This window comes from Anser cygnoides, chromosome Z (assembly GCF_040182565.1).
Source record: "Anser cygnoides isolate HZ-2024a breed goose chromosome Z, Taihu_goose_T2T_genome, whole genome shotgun sequence".
Lineage (NCBI taxonomy): Eukaryota > Metazoa > Chordata > Aves > Anseriformes > Anatidae > Anser > Anser cygnoides.
Window position 1 is genome coordinate 60,544,819 of NC_089912.1, and position 17,114 is coordinate 60,561,932.

At 41.2% G+C, this 17,114-nt stretch overlaps 1 protein-coding gene across 13 annotated transcripts in view; it reads left to right on the plus strand.

Annotated features, from left to right (window-relative positions):
- The window catches only part of DCC (DCC netrin 1 receptor), a 425,812-nt gene that overhangs the window by 363,720 nt on the left and 44,978 nt on the right, over window positions 1-17,114 (plus strand). For 10 of the 13 annotated variants that reach the window (XM_066988962.1, XM_048079751.2, XM_066988960.1 and 7 more), the window contains 5 exons: window positions 1,362-1,600; window positions 5,694-5,832; window positions 8,086-8,193; window positions 11,000-11,194; window positions 15,558-15,590. In XM_066988962.1, coding sequence (XP_066845063.1) covers window positions 1,362-1,600; window positions 5,694-5,832; window positions 8,086-8,193; window positions 11,000-11,194; window positions 15,558-15,590 — 714 coding nt within the window. The remainder of the gene's footprint in view (window positions 1-1,361; window positions 1,601-5,693; window positions 5,833-8,085; window positions 8,194-10,999; window positions 11,195-15,557; window positions 15,591-17,114) is intronic. The other 3 variants (XM_066988958.1, XM_066988957.1, XM_066988959.1) reach the window with 3 other exon arrangements.

Here is a 17,114-nt window from a genome sequence, read left to right on the forward strand (position 1 = left end):
TTAGCACATTATTTTAGGGGGAAAAAAAAAATACAGCCTTTTTTTGTGTGCTGTATTTTACCCACTGCAGTTTGAAATGATAGTTAGAAAAATCACGGCTGTTAAATAATGAATCATACAGTTGAAAAAGATAGACCTGAAGTTGTCCACAGGTGCTTAAACCTGGCACTTGGACAAGGACGGACGTGTCTAGGCTGAGGAGCAATGGTCTGTAGCTCCCCTGGGAGCCCCAAAAGGAAGGGCTGTTGCCGTTTTTGCAGTGGTGACTATTGTTTGCATCGAAGAGCGATGCCATAAGCGCAAGGAATGAGGGTGCTGAGCTGCTGCTGCCTGTCCTCAGTGGCACACAGCAGCTGGGGTGGATAAACGCACCTCTTTCGAAGAAGACTCATACTCACATGTCTCATTTCTGAGATGAACGCCTTACGCATCGGTCCGTGGGGTAAGGCAAGCGGGGAATTCTTCCTTCCTCCTGAAAGAGAGCCAGGTGAAGCCAAGAGCAGGAGCATCATCAGAGCCAAACCGAGGTCTGAACTTTTGGAAATGAAACGAAATGTGCAACAGTCTCTATAATTTAGTCAACCAGAATTTGCCTCTGATACTCCATACCTTACTGTCAGGTTATGCCCAGGATGCTCCCTGTCTTGCTCCTCAAAGGCCAGCCAATTGCAGATACAGGGAAGAAGAAGTCTACTTGAAGATAGTCCACATGTCCGTACCTGGAAGCACACATTTTTATGCTGGCAGTATTAAACCAACAACTCCAAGATCTTCGCTTCAGCAGTGAAATTATGATGTTCCGTTTTGCCTAACAAACGTTGAACCAATTGTAGACTACGTTCCCTTCAAGAGCCTAACACAACAAAAGAGCCTGAAAGAGGCAGCCAAGAAAGAAAAGCGTAGGTAACTCCTACGCACATGAGATTAAGTCGTGTCTATAAATCAGGTTTGTAGACGACACTCTACTTCGGAGGTGTTTCCAATAATGCATCATATACATGATTCAATTTTTTAAGAAGATGTAAATCATTGGGAAAAGAGGCTGCTCATTGTCTTAATCTCATGTGAAGGAAGCACAGCGTGCGTGGAAGTACTTAAACAAATGGTGAAAAATTGCTGTTACCGCTGGTTTTGTTATAGTAATGTAACTGAAATGTTGCTGCTGCGTTTTCATTTTGCTTTAATGCTTCTCTTTCTGTTCTTCTCATGTTCCTCCTCCTCATTAATGCCATGCATTTAACCCATTGTGCTGTGTGCCCCTTGGTGGCTTGTTCGTGTTTCGTTCCGTTTCGTTTTTTTTTTCCGTTTAACTTACGTATCCATTTATTTTGGAATGCTCATTTGGTGATGTATGGACCCAGACCCCATCGATCCATTAGAAGTTGATTTTTATCCTTTGCTTGATGATTTCCCTACGTCAGTCCCAGATATCTCCACCCCCATGCTCCCACCAGTAGGTGTGCAGGCTGTTGCACTGACCCATGACGCCGTGAGGGTCATCTGGGCAGACAACTCTGTCCCGAAGAACCAAAAGACGACGGAGGTTCGCTTCTACACGGTCCGATGGAGAACCAGCTATTCTACAAATGCTAAATACAAGGTGAAGTTTTAGCACGTTATGAATTTACGAACTGTTTCATCCGTTCGTAGTTTATTTGCAGAGACTTTGAGTTGGCTTTTATGAGCTTTCCTCAGCCAAGATTCCCCTTTCAATAAAAAGGAGATTTGCATGAGTAACTACTGCTTGCTAAAAACCTGCGTATTTAGTTGGATGAAAATAGCATATATTAATTCTACATGCTAATTGAGGAAAGTTATGATCTTTAATCTTTACCAACCAGGTATAAATTAGTCATAGGTGTGATACCACAATACAGTAGTGGGAATGGGAAGAAATACCAATTGCGATACCTCCCACCCTGTACGGCAGTTCCACCCATACACCCATATTCCCAAACATCAAAACTGGAGGTTATTTTGCAGGAAAACTTCTCAGTTTGAACGGATACGGCAGCAGCAGAGGTATGCTACTTTCTGTATGAGAATTTATTTTCCAGTCCTAATGAAAACACTACCAAAACAGGTGCAGTTTAGCAAAGAGATACGGAGACACAGGGAATGGAAAGCAATAAGCACAGACTTTAGGTTGTTCTGTTTGCTTGGTTTTCCTTTCCACACGCTATTGTCAGCTTATGTATTGCACCTCGTATAACATCCACCTTCCCCATAATAAGTGTGTCCTTCCTCCCATGCCCTACCATAACGGTTGTCCTCTCCTGCCTAGAGGATCATATTGATCCATAGCAAGTTGTTTGCTAGGAATATATTTTTATACTGCAAGTGGATACCCTATTTTTTACAGTTCCATGTCCTAACAAAAGCAACCTCACGTCAGTTGTTTTTATTAGGACTCTAGAACAGGCGATACTCTATACATTTTTGAGGCTCCTCCGATTAGAGCCTGAATTATTTGTCTAAATACAGGCTGGCCTTTCCAAAATCCCAAGGATGGCTCTCTGCATCTTTCAGGTTCATGTTACGCATCTTACGGACTCTAATCTTGAGATCTTTCTCAGATCATTTTTGGGAAAAATGGGAATGGTGATGGAGAAGATCTTACCTTCAACCCCTTTTCTGAGCGTGGCTTTTCACATTCCCCCTTACACATCTCCCATAAGAATTTGGCTTGTTGGTATCAGCTGGGTCCACGTGCCACCGTGAGCCCTTGATTTCAGTTGTGCTGCTCCCGATTTGCGCTCCTGTTGGCTGAGGGAAAACTCAGGGCAGCCGTTTTTTTACTGCAGGTACTGGCCAACGTAAAGCTTTTAAGTCTTTGCAAGGCTTTTAAATCTTTGCAAGGCAAATCTTTGTAAAGCTTTGCACATCTTTGCAAGGATCTGTTCATGCCGTAGTGTTACATCTACTGCCATACTTCTGACAACCCCAGATGCTGGCATAATGATGAGGCCCATTTATAACCATCATTTTGTATGCTCCTGCAGTTGCAACAAGCTCTTTTATAATTAAGGATGCCAAAACGATGCATTGTAGTGATTTGAACACCATCCCTCGATCCGGTTCCTGTTTAAGGACGGATTCCTGTACCCAGAAATGTGAGGAATAGAGCACGGGGAAGCACAGCAAGTGGGAAACCAGCTCTTGGGGGGAAATCAAAGCTCCCCCCCCAAAAAACCAGCATTATGTTTTGCTCTTCACAGTCATTCATAACATTTCTCTCGTTTCACAACGCATGTACTCAGCTGTGGGAAATGATGGGTGCCAAACAAACCTCCGGCCCGGAGTCGTCCAAGTCTTCTGCTAAACCACGGGGGTGGCTGAAGAGGAGAGGAGCAAAAGCGAAGTCCCCTTCTTCTGCCTTCCTCTCTCGTTTGGCCAGTCTGAACACGACACATTCAGGGCCAGGCTGACTCCCTTATTCCAGTTCAATCACCCCCAAGCATAAACAATAAAAAAACCTTGCAGAAGGTCTTCTTTCTTGAAATAGCCCCATTTTTCAAGGAAACGAGATAAAGCTTATTATGTTCTTCTTTGAAAACAGTGGGGAAACCTTCCATTTTTTTCAAAGGGCTTTAGATCAGGCTCACAAAAAGATCCCATTTGCCTATGTGTTGGTATTGAATATGCAATTCTTTTCAAATTTGCCCATTAAAAACTTCCATAGCTTCAAAACTGTATATCAAATCTAATGTAAAGAAAGTTTTAGCCTTTTCCATTGAGGCTTATAAATTGAACTTTGCCCTGCCAGCTTTACTTTGTACAAACCATCCCAAAAAGGCATAGCATGGAATTACTAAGGTACTTGTTCCAGTTATACTGCCTTCATCTCAATATGATATTAAGTTCAGAGGAGTACCAAAATGCTAATAGTTAGTACTGAGTGAAACATTCAAAGAAAAACACTCAGCTGGAGACAAATAACTTCCTTTTCCAAAAAAAGAACCCAACATGTCTGTGTTCCACTAAAGACTGTTTTGTCCAGCAATGGGTTCAACTCCTACAGTTTTTTTTCTGTGTGATTTTTTCCTGGTCGTGTTTGCTGCCAGGGCCCTTCCATAGTGATAGTTATCAGAATTAGTTACCCTCAGTGATGCTGAACAGCATTTTATGTCATAAATCGTTTCTTCCAAAATCTTCTCTGGGGGAGGAAGTTATTCTTCCCTTTATTGAAATCCAGCTTTTAGTTGAGGGATAATTTTTGTAAACCCTAGCAGCTAGATTTTGCCATCTTTGACAAGTAGCTGAGTATAACTAAGTAGTTTTTGATTTTATTAGTACAGTCTTCGCTTCAGCAGGTCTTATAGAAGGTGATTCTCTGCTGGATTAAGTCCTTACTACGAAGAAGTTGCAAAACTGCTGATTTCCAAGGACTGGGGATTTTAATTGAGTATGAGGATGATAAAATCTGGTATTGCAATTAGTCTTCCTATTAAGTAGCATGCAAAACATCTGTCAGAGCACATGTGCTAAAACAGCGTGCCATGCAGGCATACATAGCGCGTTCCTTAATGTCTCCGCAAAGTACATTTTTCCCACTTTCCCCTTAAATATTACTGCTTTATTCTGCAGCGTGCTGGAAACTCGATGTACCATTTTTAGTGAAGGTCGATTTCTTTGTGAAACGTCCGATTTGGTGATTAGCAGCAGAATGCCATTGCTGATGTCTGCCAGCAAGGCACCTGCTGCTCAGATGTGAACAGCAAGGTGGTTTTCTGATGCAAAGGCGTTCCTAGGTTGTCTTAATCAGTAAACTTGAGGTCCATAGGTGTATAAACATGTAAAAGCACGCACCTGTAACTCGCTGTACTGTAAATTGTTGACGCTCGAGGACCGCACACCAGGCTCTGGAGCTTGAAAAACGCGGGAATTGATTTTCTTCAGTTGCCACCGTATGTCCTGTAATATTCTCCTCACTTGTCTCCTTTGATACCAGTGCGGTTTGGCTCAAATTGGTCCTTACTACATGCTGAGGGAAAAAGCTAAATCGGCTAAATATAAATGAACAATTTAATATTCGCATCGACATCAATGTTGAGTTGTTCAGAACATATCACAGTGAGGCAGATCAGTAATGTCTCTCAAACGTAACCTAATGCATAAAAATACTATATTTAACCAAACAAAAGTGTGTTTTATGAATATAAAAATAAATCTTTATGCAAGGGTCCTCTTGATATTATAAATACGTGTTCCCCACAGTACCCGGGAAGCTTAGTCAGGTCCATTCTAGTGGTAAAAATGCTTTCTGAGCCTCCACTACAAATCAGTAGATATTAAAAACTTTTTTTCTTCTTTCTTTTTTTTGGAAGGAACACATCAAAGAGGCTGGAAATGAATGTTTAAGTCGTGGAAATGTTCCTCTTTTTTCCTCATATGGGCATAGATGAAGGACACAGTGTTAGCTTTCAATTTGCATTTGAAAAAAAAAAATGCATTGCAAATTGCTTTGTCTGGGAAAAGAAAAAGAGAAAGCATCACAATAATTTATTTAACTGCTTAAATTATAGGCAGAAAGTTTAGTATCATATTTACGGTCCTAAAAATACTCCCATTAGGGTATGAAGTAGCAACAGAGCTATCTTGCTTGGAGAAAAGAATCCATTGTAATTGTCTTTAAAGCAACTCTCGTTGCTGGTAGCTAAGCAAAAGATGTCCTTTGCTCCGTCTCTTTGCAGTCAGCAGATACGACAGCCCTGAGCCACACTGTCATCGGCCTGAAGCCTAACACCATGTACGAGTTCTCTGTCATGGTCACCAAAGGGCGGCGGTCCAGCACCTGGAGCATGACTGCCCACGCCACCACCTATGAAGCAGGTATGGCAGGAGCTGCTGAAAGGGGTTTCAGTTTTTTCCTTTCATTCACATGCCCTCAAAAGCCCTGTTCGGGTTCAGCGTATGAATAAAATTCACTGCATTTGTTCACTTTTTTGCCTGGGTAGCAAAGCAGAGCGGTCGTTCCACTGAGCTCTGGGTGACTCGGTGTCATTGCAAGATGTTCAGATGATAGTACGTGTGTCCAATATTTTGCCCCACAATATAATGATTATCTATGACTTTTATGATATAAAATAGTTTCCGCTTTTCAAAGAATCCTAAGATCAGGTGAGAACAAGTTAAGTACTCTGTTATTATTAGATAATAATTTTGCCACTTTAACATTTTAATTTAGGAAGTTCTTTGTGTCTTTGTCTCAAGCTTATGAGTTCCCACCTTGTCCTTTTAGTAAAAAGGGCTCAAAGACTGCTTCTGTCTAACACAGGACCTTCTTGATTCAAGATCTAAATGGCTGTGTTATAACTAAGCAGCCACAGGTCTGTTCAGAATGCAATTTTTTCCTTAGGTTGAGTAGTGGTCTTGAACACACTCTAGGTACCGATATAAATCAGCTTCTACCGGCAGACACCAAACGAAGTCTGCTGGTAAATATTGATCTGGCTTTTGGTTTTTGGTTTTTGTTGTTGTTTTTTTGTGTTTTCTTTTTTTTTTTTTAATGAAAACCACAGTACACGCCAGTTAATTAACAAAGGGAAAATAAGAGGGAATATGTGTGTCCTTAGATTTTCCCATGTGATTGCAACGCAATTATCTGAGCTTGATGGAGCAGCTCTGTTAATTAAGGGCATCCTGCACTGCTGATCTTTATTGCCTATTTTTTACCCATTCCGCATGTTGAATTTCCCGTAATGATATTAAAGAATGTACATATCAGCATCGATACAGAATTCACTAGAGATTACTACCACAGGCTATAGAGAATTGTTATGCCCATAATTCAAAAGCAACTCTCAGAGCCAAGTTCCATCCCCAGATCTGCCTACACAAGTCTTGCTGATGCGAGGGGTGTTAATGAGTGCTAAGGGAAACATCTAAAGCTTTGATTTTTCTCATGATATCTTATGTTCACAATCTGCTGAAAGCAGAGCTCAGCTTCAGCCACTCAAAGGGACTCATGTGGCGATAACCAGAATGGAAAACCTGTGTTACAGGAAGAAGCTTTAAGAACAAGCTTTACTAGTTTAACCTCCTAAATGACAAAAAGCCTAAAAAGGGAAAGAATTAGTTTATGAAAACGTGTCAAGGAGGTTAACATCAGAGAAAGGAAAACAGTATTTAAGAGAAATATGTTGTTTCCACACAACGTGATGGATGCATTTAGGGAGAAATAGAATCATTTATATGAAGTTGGAGGATATTGCAGAACAGACATAGCAGAAGTAAAGAGAAGGAAAATTTTACTTTGAAAATCAAGTAAGTTTACAGAAAAGGTTGTTTCTTGCAGTACCCTGGCATAGTAAGGCGGTCCAGGATGTTTCTTCTAGTCCACTGTTTTTAAATTGCAGACCCTGTGTCCCTGTCTGCGAGCCAAATACCATTTAAATGCAACTGAACCCTCTTAGAACATAATAGTATTAACAATAGTACTCGTAATATTAACAATAAATAATATTAGTAATAATAATAATGGTTAAAATAATAATGCAGTCTTCTTTAGTGATGAGGGAGCTTGTATCGTGCTGGGCATTGCATCAGTTTAAGAGACTTCTTTAAGATCTGTGATCTAGATGTGTGGCTTGCCTACTTCAGGGTGAGAAAGACTCTTCCAGCAAACGACAGGTGATCGGTCACCTACTTAATAATTTATCGATGACAACAAAAACTTTTTTCCAATGTATGTATTTCTTGGTTGCTTTTGGATCCCGTTTTTGAAAAATTCAACCGATGCAGATGTTGTGAGACCATCCGCTCAGTGTTCATTCAAAAAAGTTGCTAAGTGGCCATACGATTAGGACACAGGCAGTGTGATGCTCACACTGTGCTCCCCATGCTCTTCCCTTATCTGTACACCCAAAGTCATCAGCAGCCTGCATCAAATCCAAGTAAATGAACAACGAGCTCCATGCCAACATGATGCTCCTCTCCCTCAACTATTTTTCAATAATTGTCTGTTTTTCATTTCTCCTCCGTAGTCTAAAAAGAGGTAAAGAGAACAGAGTTTTCAATTATTTTCATTTCATTGTTTTCAATTGTTTTCATTTCATTGATTTCAATTATTTTCATTCTTTTCAGCTCCAACCTCTGCACCCAAGGACTTGACAGTCATTACACGGGAAGGGAAGCCCCGAGCCGTCATTGTCAGCTGGCAGCCACCATTAGAAGCCAATGGGAAAATTACCGGTAACATTTGCATTATTCTCTACTCTCCTTTTTATTTTACTGTTCCGATTGTATCACAGAATTGTTTTTAGTGGAAACGTGTTTTTTCCCAGAACGCTATGCGATCTGATGTTATTTTCTCTTACTTTTATCAGCAAACTTGGTCTAGGAGTCAAGGCAATGTTAGAGACACTGCAAGATCACTTGCAGGACGTAAATATTCATTTGAATGCTAAGAACAGTGATTTAAGTTAAAAATGCAGCACTCTCAGCAAAGGTTTTGTGGTGCATGCTGCTCAATGATAATTAGAAATGACTAATAATAAGTACTTTGTTTGGCAATAATGCAATACATAATATACCTAATGATAGGTTGCTTGTTGCAGCACACAATGGGAGAATTTATTGGTAGCTATTTAACTTTACAATAACAATTTAAGGCAATGATGATCAGGAAAAAAATTACTTAATATTGACTGACAAGAACTGAACTTAATGGATGCTTCACAATGACAGATTTTATTTTCCAAAATGTTGCATATAACCTTAGTGCCTAATTAAGACATCCATTAGGAGCCTTTAACGTTAATTTAGGGTGAAAAATACAGTAGAGTTCTATCTGAGATTTTGCATTTAAATGATCACTTTAGGCTGTTAACAGACATCTCAGAGGCATATAATTATTAGGAGAAATATTGTTCAACTACAAAAATGTGCACATTATGGTCTCATTACCACAAACAATCGGCTTAGACCGGTTCTAGAACGCATTTTCACGTGGAAGAAAGTGTGCGTTACTACCAGTGATCCCAGCTACACACTACTGAGGCATTGAGAAATATAAATGTAAGAGCAAGAAGGCTTCAGCGTGATGCCCTATGTGAGCAATTAGATGTGAGGAGCACTGGGTCAGATTTTCAACAGTTGTAACTCAGCAGGGCTTCCCTGGCATCAGAGGAGAGTGAGTCACGCCAGGGAAGTATCCCAATTTATATTACCAATAAAATAAGGATAGATTTCTCTTTGGACGTTGCCAAGCAATAAGGATTCTCAGGTTAGACTTGCATAGCTGTGTATAACTTCAGCCTCCATATTATTATGATCTTATAATTTCACAGCCTCCAGTATCAGAACTTTATTGGCTGTGACCGTGTCTGAAAGGAGGATGTTTTGAGGAAATGGCTCTGTTTACATTAACCCAGTTTAGTCCTTAGAGAGAACAACTGATGGTTCTGCTGGACAACACAACGAAAATGAGTGCTAACGGTCCTGAATCCCCGCTGGCTAAAAGACAAAATAAATAAATAAATAAAAACCTTTCCTGACTTTTAAATTGTGAAATGACTTGGTGGTAGCAACTTCAATGGAGTTTTTCCATCAAAAGCAGCATTCGAACCTGAGAGTAGATGGGGTCCCTTGACATCCAAGCACAAGCTTCTTTCTTGTAGTGTTTGGTTGAAGAACGACTCTCATAAAGATTTTTTACAGCATATGTGGCCAAATGTTTCTTAGACCTGCCAAGCAGAGGAAACAACTCCTTGCAGAGAGTAGAAATGTCTAACAACCATACCTTCATCCCTAGAAATGTTTGAGCAGTATTATTGTGTTAATTTGAGAAACTTGGCTATTATGTCTTGGTATGTATTAAACCAAATGCCATGATCAGTGAAGCTGCTTTGTAACAAACTACAAGTCTGTAAATAATATCCCATGATGTAAGCAAGCAAAGAAAAAAAAAAATAAATACACAAAATATTATCATTTCCATCCTAGTACCATTTGTCCCTGACCAGCATAACTATTCCTGTGGAATGAGAGCTTTGAAAAGCATCTTTGTTTCAGAAAAAAAAATAAATAAATAAAATAGAGGAATAGTGATGATAAACTTTACACCGATTTTTTAGTAACTTTGGATCCAAGCACCAAAATGAAGTCCAGAAGATTCACCTGGGCTCTCTGCACTCCAGAAGCTCGCTCCTGTGGTGCTGGCACATAAGACCAAACTCAGATCGTACCTCTTTGCATGCTACTAGAGTGCCACAGACAAAGGAGGGGGGGAAAAAGGAAAAAAGAAAGAAAACAAAGCCTATTTTCTGCCTATTTTCAAGGATAGGCAGAGCCTGGTGTTGCAGGTCACCCGGCTGAGGCTGGGTTATCACATAGGACATGCTTTACCTCTCAGCCTTATTTACAGGCTCTTTTTTCTCTCCAGAATTTCATCTGCCAAGAAGGCTCTTCCTACAAACTTTCATTGTTTCCTAACACTGCTGTTTCTACTCCCTAAATCCTAAAACTTTTAAGTTTTATTCAATTGTAAGTAGTAATTGCAATGCCCCGGTTACCCGAATTCTGAGTTTGAGTTCTTCATTCTTTTCCCAAAAATACTTCCCATAGATTTGCCAAGAAATATTACATGGCTTCCCATGAGCACCCAGTGTTTGATGTGCATCATTAAAGCCATTTTATTTTATTTCAGCACTGAAACCCTGAAGACTTACATTGTATGGTTTATGGCATTTATCAGGCTGAATGGTGCACCTGAATTTGAGAAATGTACTCATAACAGAACCGTTTAGTGTGTGCTACCTACTTTTATATTTGTTAAACCTGTATCTCTTGCAGCGAGTATTGTAATTGTTGTTTTGGCATAAAAATAGACAAATACGAATTAATTGTCATAGCCTTCTTTGAAGCTATTTTGATCAGACACCTACCGTTGCTGCTTTTAAAAAGAAAATAATAGTTTTTAATCAATCTAAATTTTATACGTATGTTGCATAGGAAGCACGTTGCTTGAAGCACTAACCACGAGACCGTGTTTTTTCAGCGTACATCCTCTTCTACACTCTGGACAAGAACGCTCCCATTGACGACTGGGTTATGGAGTCCATCAGCGGTGACCGGCTCACCCACCAGATCATGGATCTCAGCCTGGACACCGTCTACTACTTCCGAATCCAAGCCCGCAACGCCAAGGGAGTGGGGCCTCTCTCTGATCCTGTTTTCTTCCGGACGCTGAAAGGTTTGGATCTATGTCATCCTGATATTAATGATGGCTCCAGTTTTCTTATGGCTCCGTGGGAGCTTTGCAATTAGTTCCATGGCAGCCAGAAGAAATCCTACTCCTTGAAACTGTTATTGGGAGATGAAAGCAAAATGCTACGTATGGTAGTTGACAAGAGTAAACCACATAATGAGTCAGTAACTGTAGTTTTAAATTCAATCAACTTGGGGAGAGCACTCTGACACCACCAAACTTCCTGCCACCAATGGTAAAGCTAATTGGATGTGCCTGGATTTCTCCAGGGACGTACCTTTTCTTTTGGGATCCTCAGGTGACTGTAGGAGCTGGCAGTGACTCACTCATAACATCAGAGCAGGCACACACAATTATAATTAAAAAATCTCGGCAAACTGAGATGCAATCTGACTTTGCGTGGGGAAAATTGTTCCAGATATTTTTCAGCACCTGCTATTAACGACAGACAAATTACAGCCGGATCTCTCCCCGTTAGTGACCGGCAAGGTAAAGCAGGCAAACCAGGGGCACCTGTTTTTTGGCTGGTGCATGTTTTAACCAGGCCGCTGGTTTATGAGAGCAAAGGACTCGTACCCAGCTCAACTTCCAATTAGCACAGTGAGATATTCCTCTTCTGTCCTCCCTGCTGCCTAGCTGTGAAGGCCTGACATCATCTACCCAGAAATGACTCGATATGAAGGTGTAAGCAATATTGCTGTGAGGGGGAAGCAGGATGTTTGCAGCAGCTCTGCTCCTTCTATTTTAACTGTCACTCACTGATTTGCACAAAGGTATGAAATTACTTCTGAAAAGAGGTATAATTAATGAAAAAGTCGGATGACATAAACAGCAAACCTGTTCCAGGAAAGCAGCGTGGCATATGAGAGAGCACTTCAGTGCTCTATCTGCTGGAGGAAATCCAGGGGTTTGTACATAAAAATGACATCTTGGCAGACAGGAATAGAAAGTGGATTTAGGCTGGACCTGCAAAGTCAGGGTCGGAGAGAAATTCGGAATGAAAGCTGTGTACAAAAGCCTGGGAATTAGCATTCACATTCAAGCCTCTTTTTAATCGGTTTTAATTGACTTAATTTAACGTGGGCTGTATAAAAGCTAAGTGAAATGACCGAACAAAAGGGGTGACGTGCAATCCCTCCATCGCTCCTTTTATTTTTATTTTTTTGTTGGGCAAGAGCTCATATTCGAGTTCATCTTTCAGCAAACCCTTTATGTGAATAGCGAAGTGCCTTTTCCTGCCGCCTCTGACGGAAGGAGGGGAACCTCCATGTCCAGCGAGTGCCTGGCACTTCCCATTAAGGAGGGATTTCGATGAATGAGGCAGTGTCCTCGGCAGCCCTGGCAGAGAGCTTGCCCTTTCTGCTTTGCTGCTATCAGTGTCTAAGAAGCGTGCTACCGACCATTCAGGCTGGGAGTGAAAAGGCTCATACAACAGTTTTCATGAATTAGCGCAAGTCAGAAAAAAAAAAAAGAAAAATTGTGCCAATTTGTTCGGAGCTTATCGCAGCTAGCCCAGGTTTGCAGGACTTGCTTGTCCAAGTCGTGTTTCCTTTTGAATGAATTACGGGTAAGATCGTGATTATTCATTCCCCACTACCATGAAATGGGAAGAGATAGCACTTTGTGGGTGCTTCATCTCCATCAAGCGGATGGTGCCAACTTAATTTCATGCTCACAGTTTGTGCCAAGCAGAAGGCTGTTGGACTGAGTCGAGGCATCAAAATATAATAACCACAGACTAATGAGATATCAAAAGATATAGAGACTCGGATATCTAAGTAAACTGAAAGATTAATGTACTAGATACCCCCTACTTTGTAATGTTTACACAAAGTACCATAAAACTCATTTGGGAAATGAATTCTGGATCAGACAGCATCAACAGATACCAAAAAGATGAATTTATACATTTGTTACATCTTGTAATTGCCTACAAGGACTATGTCTAATGCCCTGCCATGTATATTTAATGGTAACCACCCTAAAAATGTCATGTTCAATAATATTCAACTGGTTTTTTGACAAATATATCTCTGCACTTGAGGTGAAAAGACTTTCTGAAGTCTTGAGTGCGTTCTGAATTATGCAAAAATGTTGGTTTCCTGCCCTTAATGATTATTAACGGAAGAGATGTAGGCAACATACGGTAATGTATGCTCTGATGACAAATATATGTCCTGATCAGGGAAAGTTTCAAGCCATGAAGAAGGAAAAAAAGCATCAAAGATCCACTAAGTCACCTACTGTCTGATTTCGTATATTATAACCCATAAAGTTCCTCCAAGGGAACCAAGCCATTACTTGTGTTATAATTGCCATGTAAGTATTTGTGGTGACTTTCCTTTACTAATGAAAATGTAGTGGTCTGTGAGAAATAGGTATGTTTAGTAGTAAATAACGCTCCCATGGAGCAGTGAGTTTATGTTCTTCCACCTCAGCTCCACTGATGATAATATACAGGCAAATGGCAAATCCTTAGCTTATGTAAATTGCCGTTACACCGTGAGCTTCAATCAATCCGTGACAGTTTACACCACTCGAGGATCTGCTTTTTTATGCTCTGGCTGGCTGAATTTATCACTGCATGCATGAAGAGTCTGATGCAAACATTATAAGGAGCCTGCAAGATGGATAAAATGTGATTAAACATCCCACATCTTTCTCACTAGATGACTTGGCCCAAAACTTGAAGTCATTACTAGGATTTTTCTTACCCCTTACCGAGAAAATACCTGGATAATTTCACTAAATATTATACACACATACACACATGTATGTGTCTGTGGCAGAGAACAGAGACTGTCTCAATGTTACATTATTTGGTGGTGTATAAATGAATCATTTTCAGAAATTCACTAAGTAGAAATAAGTAAATACAACCCGAAATTTCTTTGCAACTGCCCGATGAAATGTGATAGCTGCAGGGTGAATGAATGAACCCGTGACAGGCAGCGGAGGGAGGATTTCTTTAGTCTTTCAAATAATTTGTCAGTGATGGTTCTCATCTGTTGCAGAAACCAGGAAATCTTAGAGCCGCACTTGCTGAATGTACGTGTGCTTTCTTCTGCTGAGCTGCACCTCTTCTGGATTTCGGCCAGCATTTACAAACAGGCTGAGCTCCTTTAATTAAAGAGAATGAAACAGCATTCTGCTTATCGGAATCACACGCAGCGTTCCTCCGGTCCATGTACACTGGCCAAGTTGCCCGTTAATGCACCGGTGGCTTCAAGGCTAAATAAAAACCTCGGTCGGATGTAAAGGGACAAATGGAAAGGGGGAGAGAGGGAGAAGGAGGTCACAGCCTGAGCTTCACACTCCCAAATGTTCCCTTCGTGCTATGATCAGGAAGGAAAATTTGATTCATGGGCCTTCTGCAAGGCACCAGGTTAAGCCCTGCCGCTGTACCATTTGTGCCGGAGCCCCAGAACCTCAGGGGCTGCCCGTGGGCCTGTGGGGCAGCATTCCCAGCCCTGCAGTGCCCTCTAACGGGTTTGGGGGTCATTGAAGGAGCTCTTCCCCCTTCCACAGGCATGGAGAATATAGATGTGGCCGTCTGGAGGACAGGTTGGATGTAAGCTGCTGCTAGTTCAGCACCCTCACTGTTCCCTAGCACAACGCCACGATCTAGCAGAGGTTTCGTAGAGACTTTTAGCAGTGAGGGGTTCAGCATGCCCTGCACCTGCAGGTGGTCGTGATCAAACTTCCAGATTCATGCGGCAAATCACATTTTTTCCCCCAATTTCCTGCATTTGATATTCTTGCATATTCATTAAGCAGAGGACCGGTTAATGCTCTATGACGGTGGCTCTTTATGTATCCAAGAGAAGCTGAAAAAGGAAGGCTTTTAATGTATCTATTGAAATTTGAAGTCTTGTCGAGTACACTTCAGATCACGCTATCTTTTATGGTTATTATGCAAAAACATGTAAATACTTCTAAAGTCTTTTGTAAAAAGCTGAAACAATGATAATATGCGTCAAGCTGAGCGTTCAGCTTGCAGGTGATTTGACCGTAATTATTCAAAGAACCGGAGTTTCTCTTCTCTGCCTCTCTCTCTCTTTCCCTTCTTGCTTAATTAAACTTCCCAGATCATAGTGGCATACCAAAGAACGAGAGAACGAAAAAATACCGTGGGCAACTTTTCACCTTTGGAAAAACTTTGTGCAAATATTTGACGGAAAGCACGGTGCGACCTGTGTTTGTCCTCTTTAGTTCTTCAGGGGCTCTTTGAGAAAAGGGAAGGCTAAAAAACCTCCTTCCCCCCTGCGCTGCCTGCCTGGGGATGCTTTGCTCTGGGGCTTCCCTTCGCCCGCGGCCCGGCTCTAACGACGTTGTCTCTTTCTTGCAGTTGAGCACCCCGACAAAATGGCCAATGACCAAGGTACGGTGCCCTCAATCTGTCGCCTTCATTCCCGGCATCCCCGCCGCGCCGCCGCCTTTCACCTGGGCTGCACACCTGATGAGGCAGGCGCCGGCGCGCTAATTAATCTTGTTAATGAAGTTCTGCTCGGCTGAGGCTGCTGCTTTGATGGGGAAGATGTAAATTTTCGGGAGAGGAAATTGTTTTGTCTCTTTTCTGAAGGACCAATTAAAATGTCAAGCTGCTTTGTATAAAATAAATTTTTAGTCTCTCTGCTGCACTTCTGAATAATTCACGTTAAATATAATTAAGCTCAGTGTAATTCCCCGGCTCTTCTTGCACCCTTTCGTGGGTTATAGATTAAAGTTCAGAAGCCTCATGGTGAGAAATCATAAATCATCTTTTCCCTCAAAACAGCAGCTCTCGTTTAATAATAGCAAAGTTTAGTCAACTTTTCAAGGCATTATCATTATGTTTTCCAAATATGAATATGTCTGATTAGTCACAGCTCCTCTGCTCTTATCTCCTTTTCAGTACTTGGAAAGTGTGTTGCTAGGATATTTTCCATTTTTTTTTTTACTCTGGACCTATTTATTCTCAAGTATTTATTTCAATTATACCCGGAACATCATACATTTCTGTGACATCTGCCCAAGGAAACGGTCACGGAGACTTTGGGAGAGCTCAGAGGTGGTGCTGGGAGGTGTGTGTGGTTTGGACTCTCACTTCACGCTCGTGTCAAAGTGAGAGGTCAGCCTCAAATCCCTGGCTTTACTTACCAGCTGCCATCATACCCTGATTTAGTGAACTGAGTTAACTTGCAACATGGAAATTCCTGCTGGAAACGAGAGCATTATTTAGGGCTTCAACCTGGAACACCCATGGGAGTTACCCTGTTCCTTCACGAGGGTTTCACCGTGTACCAGGTACCACCTGCAGTACACCAAGGCAGCACATCCCCGTCGGTGAGACCCACTCTCAGCCAGTTTGGGAAATTCAATGTCTAATTTCAGCACATAATCTTCTCCATAAAGGCAGAAAGAAGTATCTAAATTATAAAATTAAAAGCTGGTTTTGCTCGGTATGATTTACTGCACCACAGCACACACAAATTGAAAATGTCAGGTTTGAATAGATAAAAACTGCTTTTAAAAGGTAAATGTGTTAGGTTGCAAAGAAGCCTGAAAGTAAATTATCAATATATTTTTCTCGAATTTGCATTTAAAATGTATTCAGGCAGGTTCAGAAAATGTAGGAGAGGCTTCAGCACAAAGTATCACCTGGTAAAGCAGGATTGAAAGAGTGTCAAGTTCATTTTTTTAAAAAAATGGGGGAAAAAAGGAAGGCTAGGTGGAAAATAGAGTTTGTTGTGTTTGTTTTAGTTCTTCCCTCTTTCATCATATCTGTACTGCTGCATGAGTGCTATTTAATGACCTTGTGGCACAACACATGGAGCATCTCCAATCGCAGCTGGTTGCAATTTCGAGAGGCAAAGCCTCAAAAAAGAGCCTCTGGCAGGCAGCCTCTGAGCTCCTGGCTCTGCCC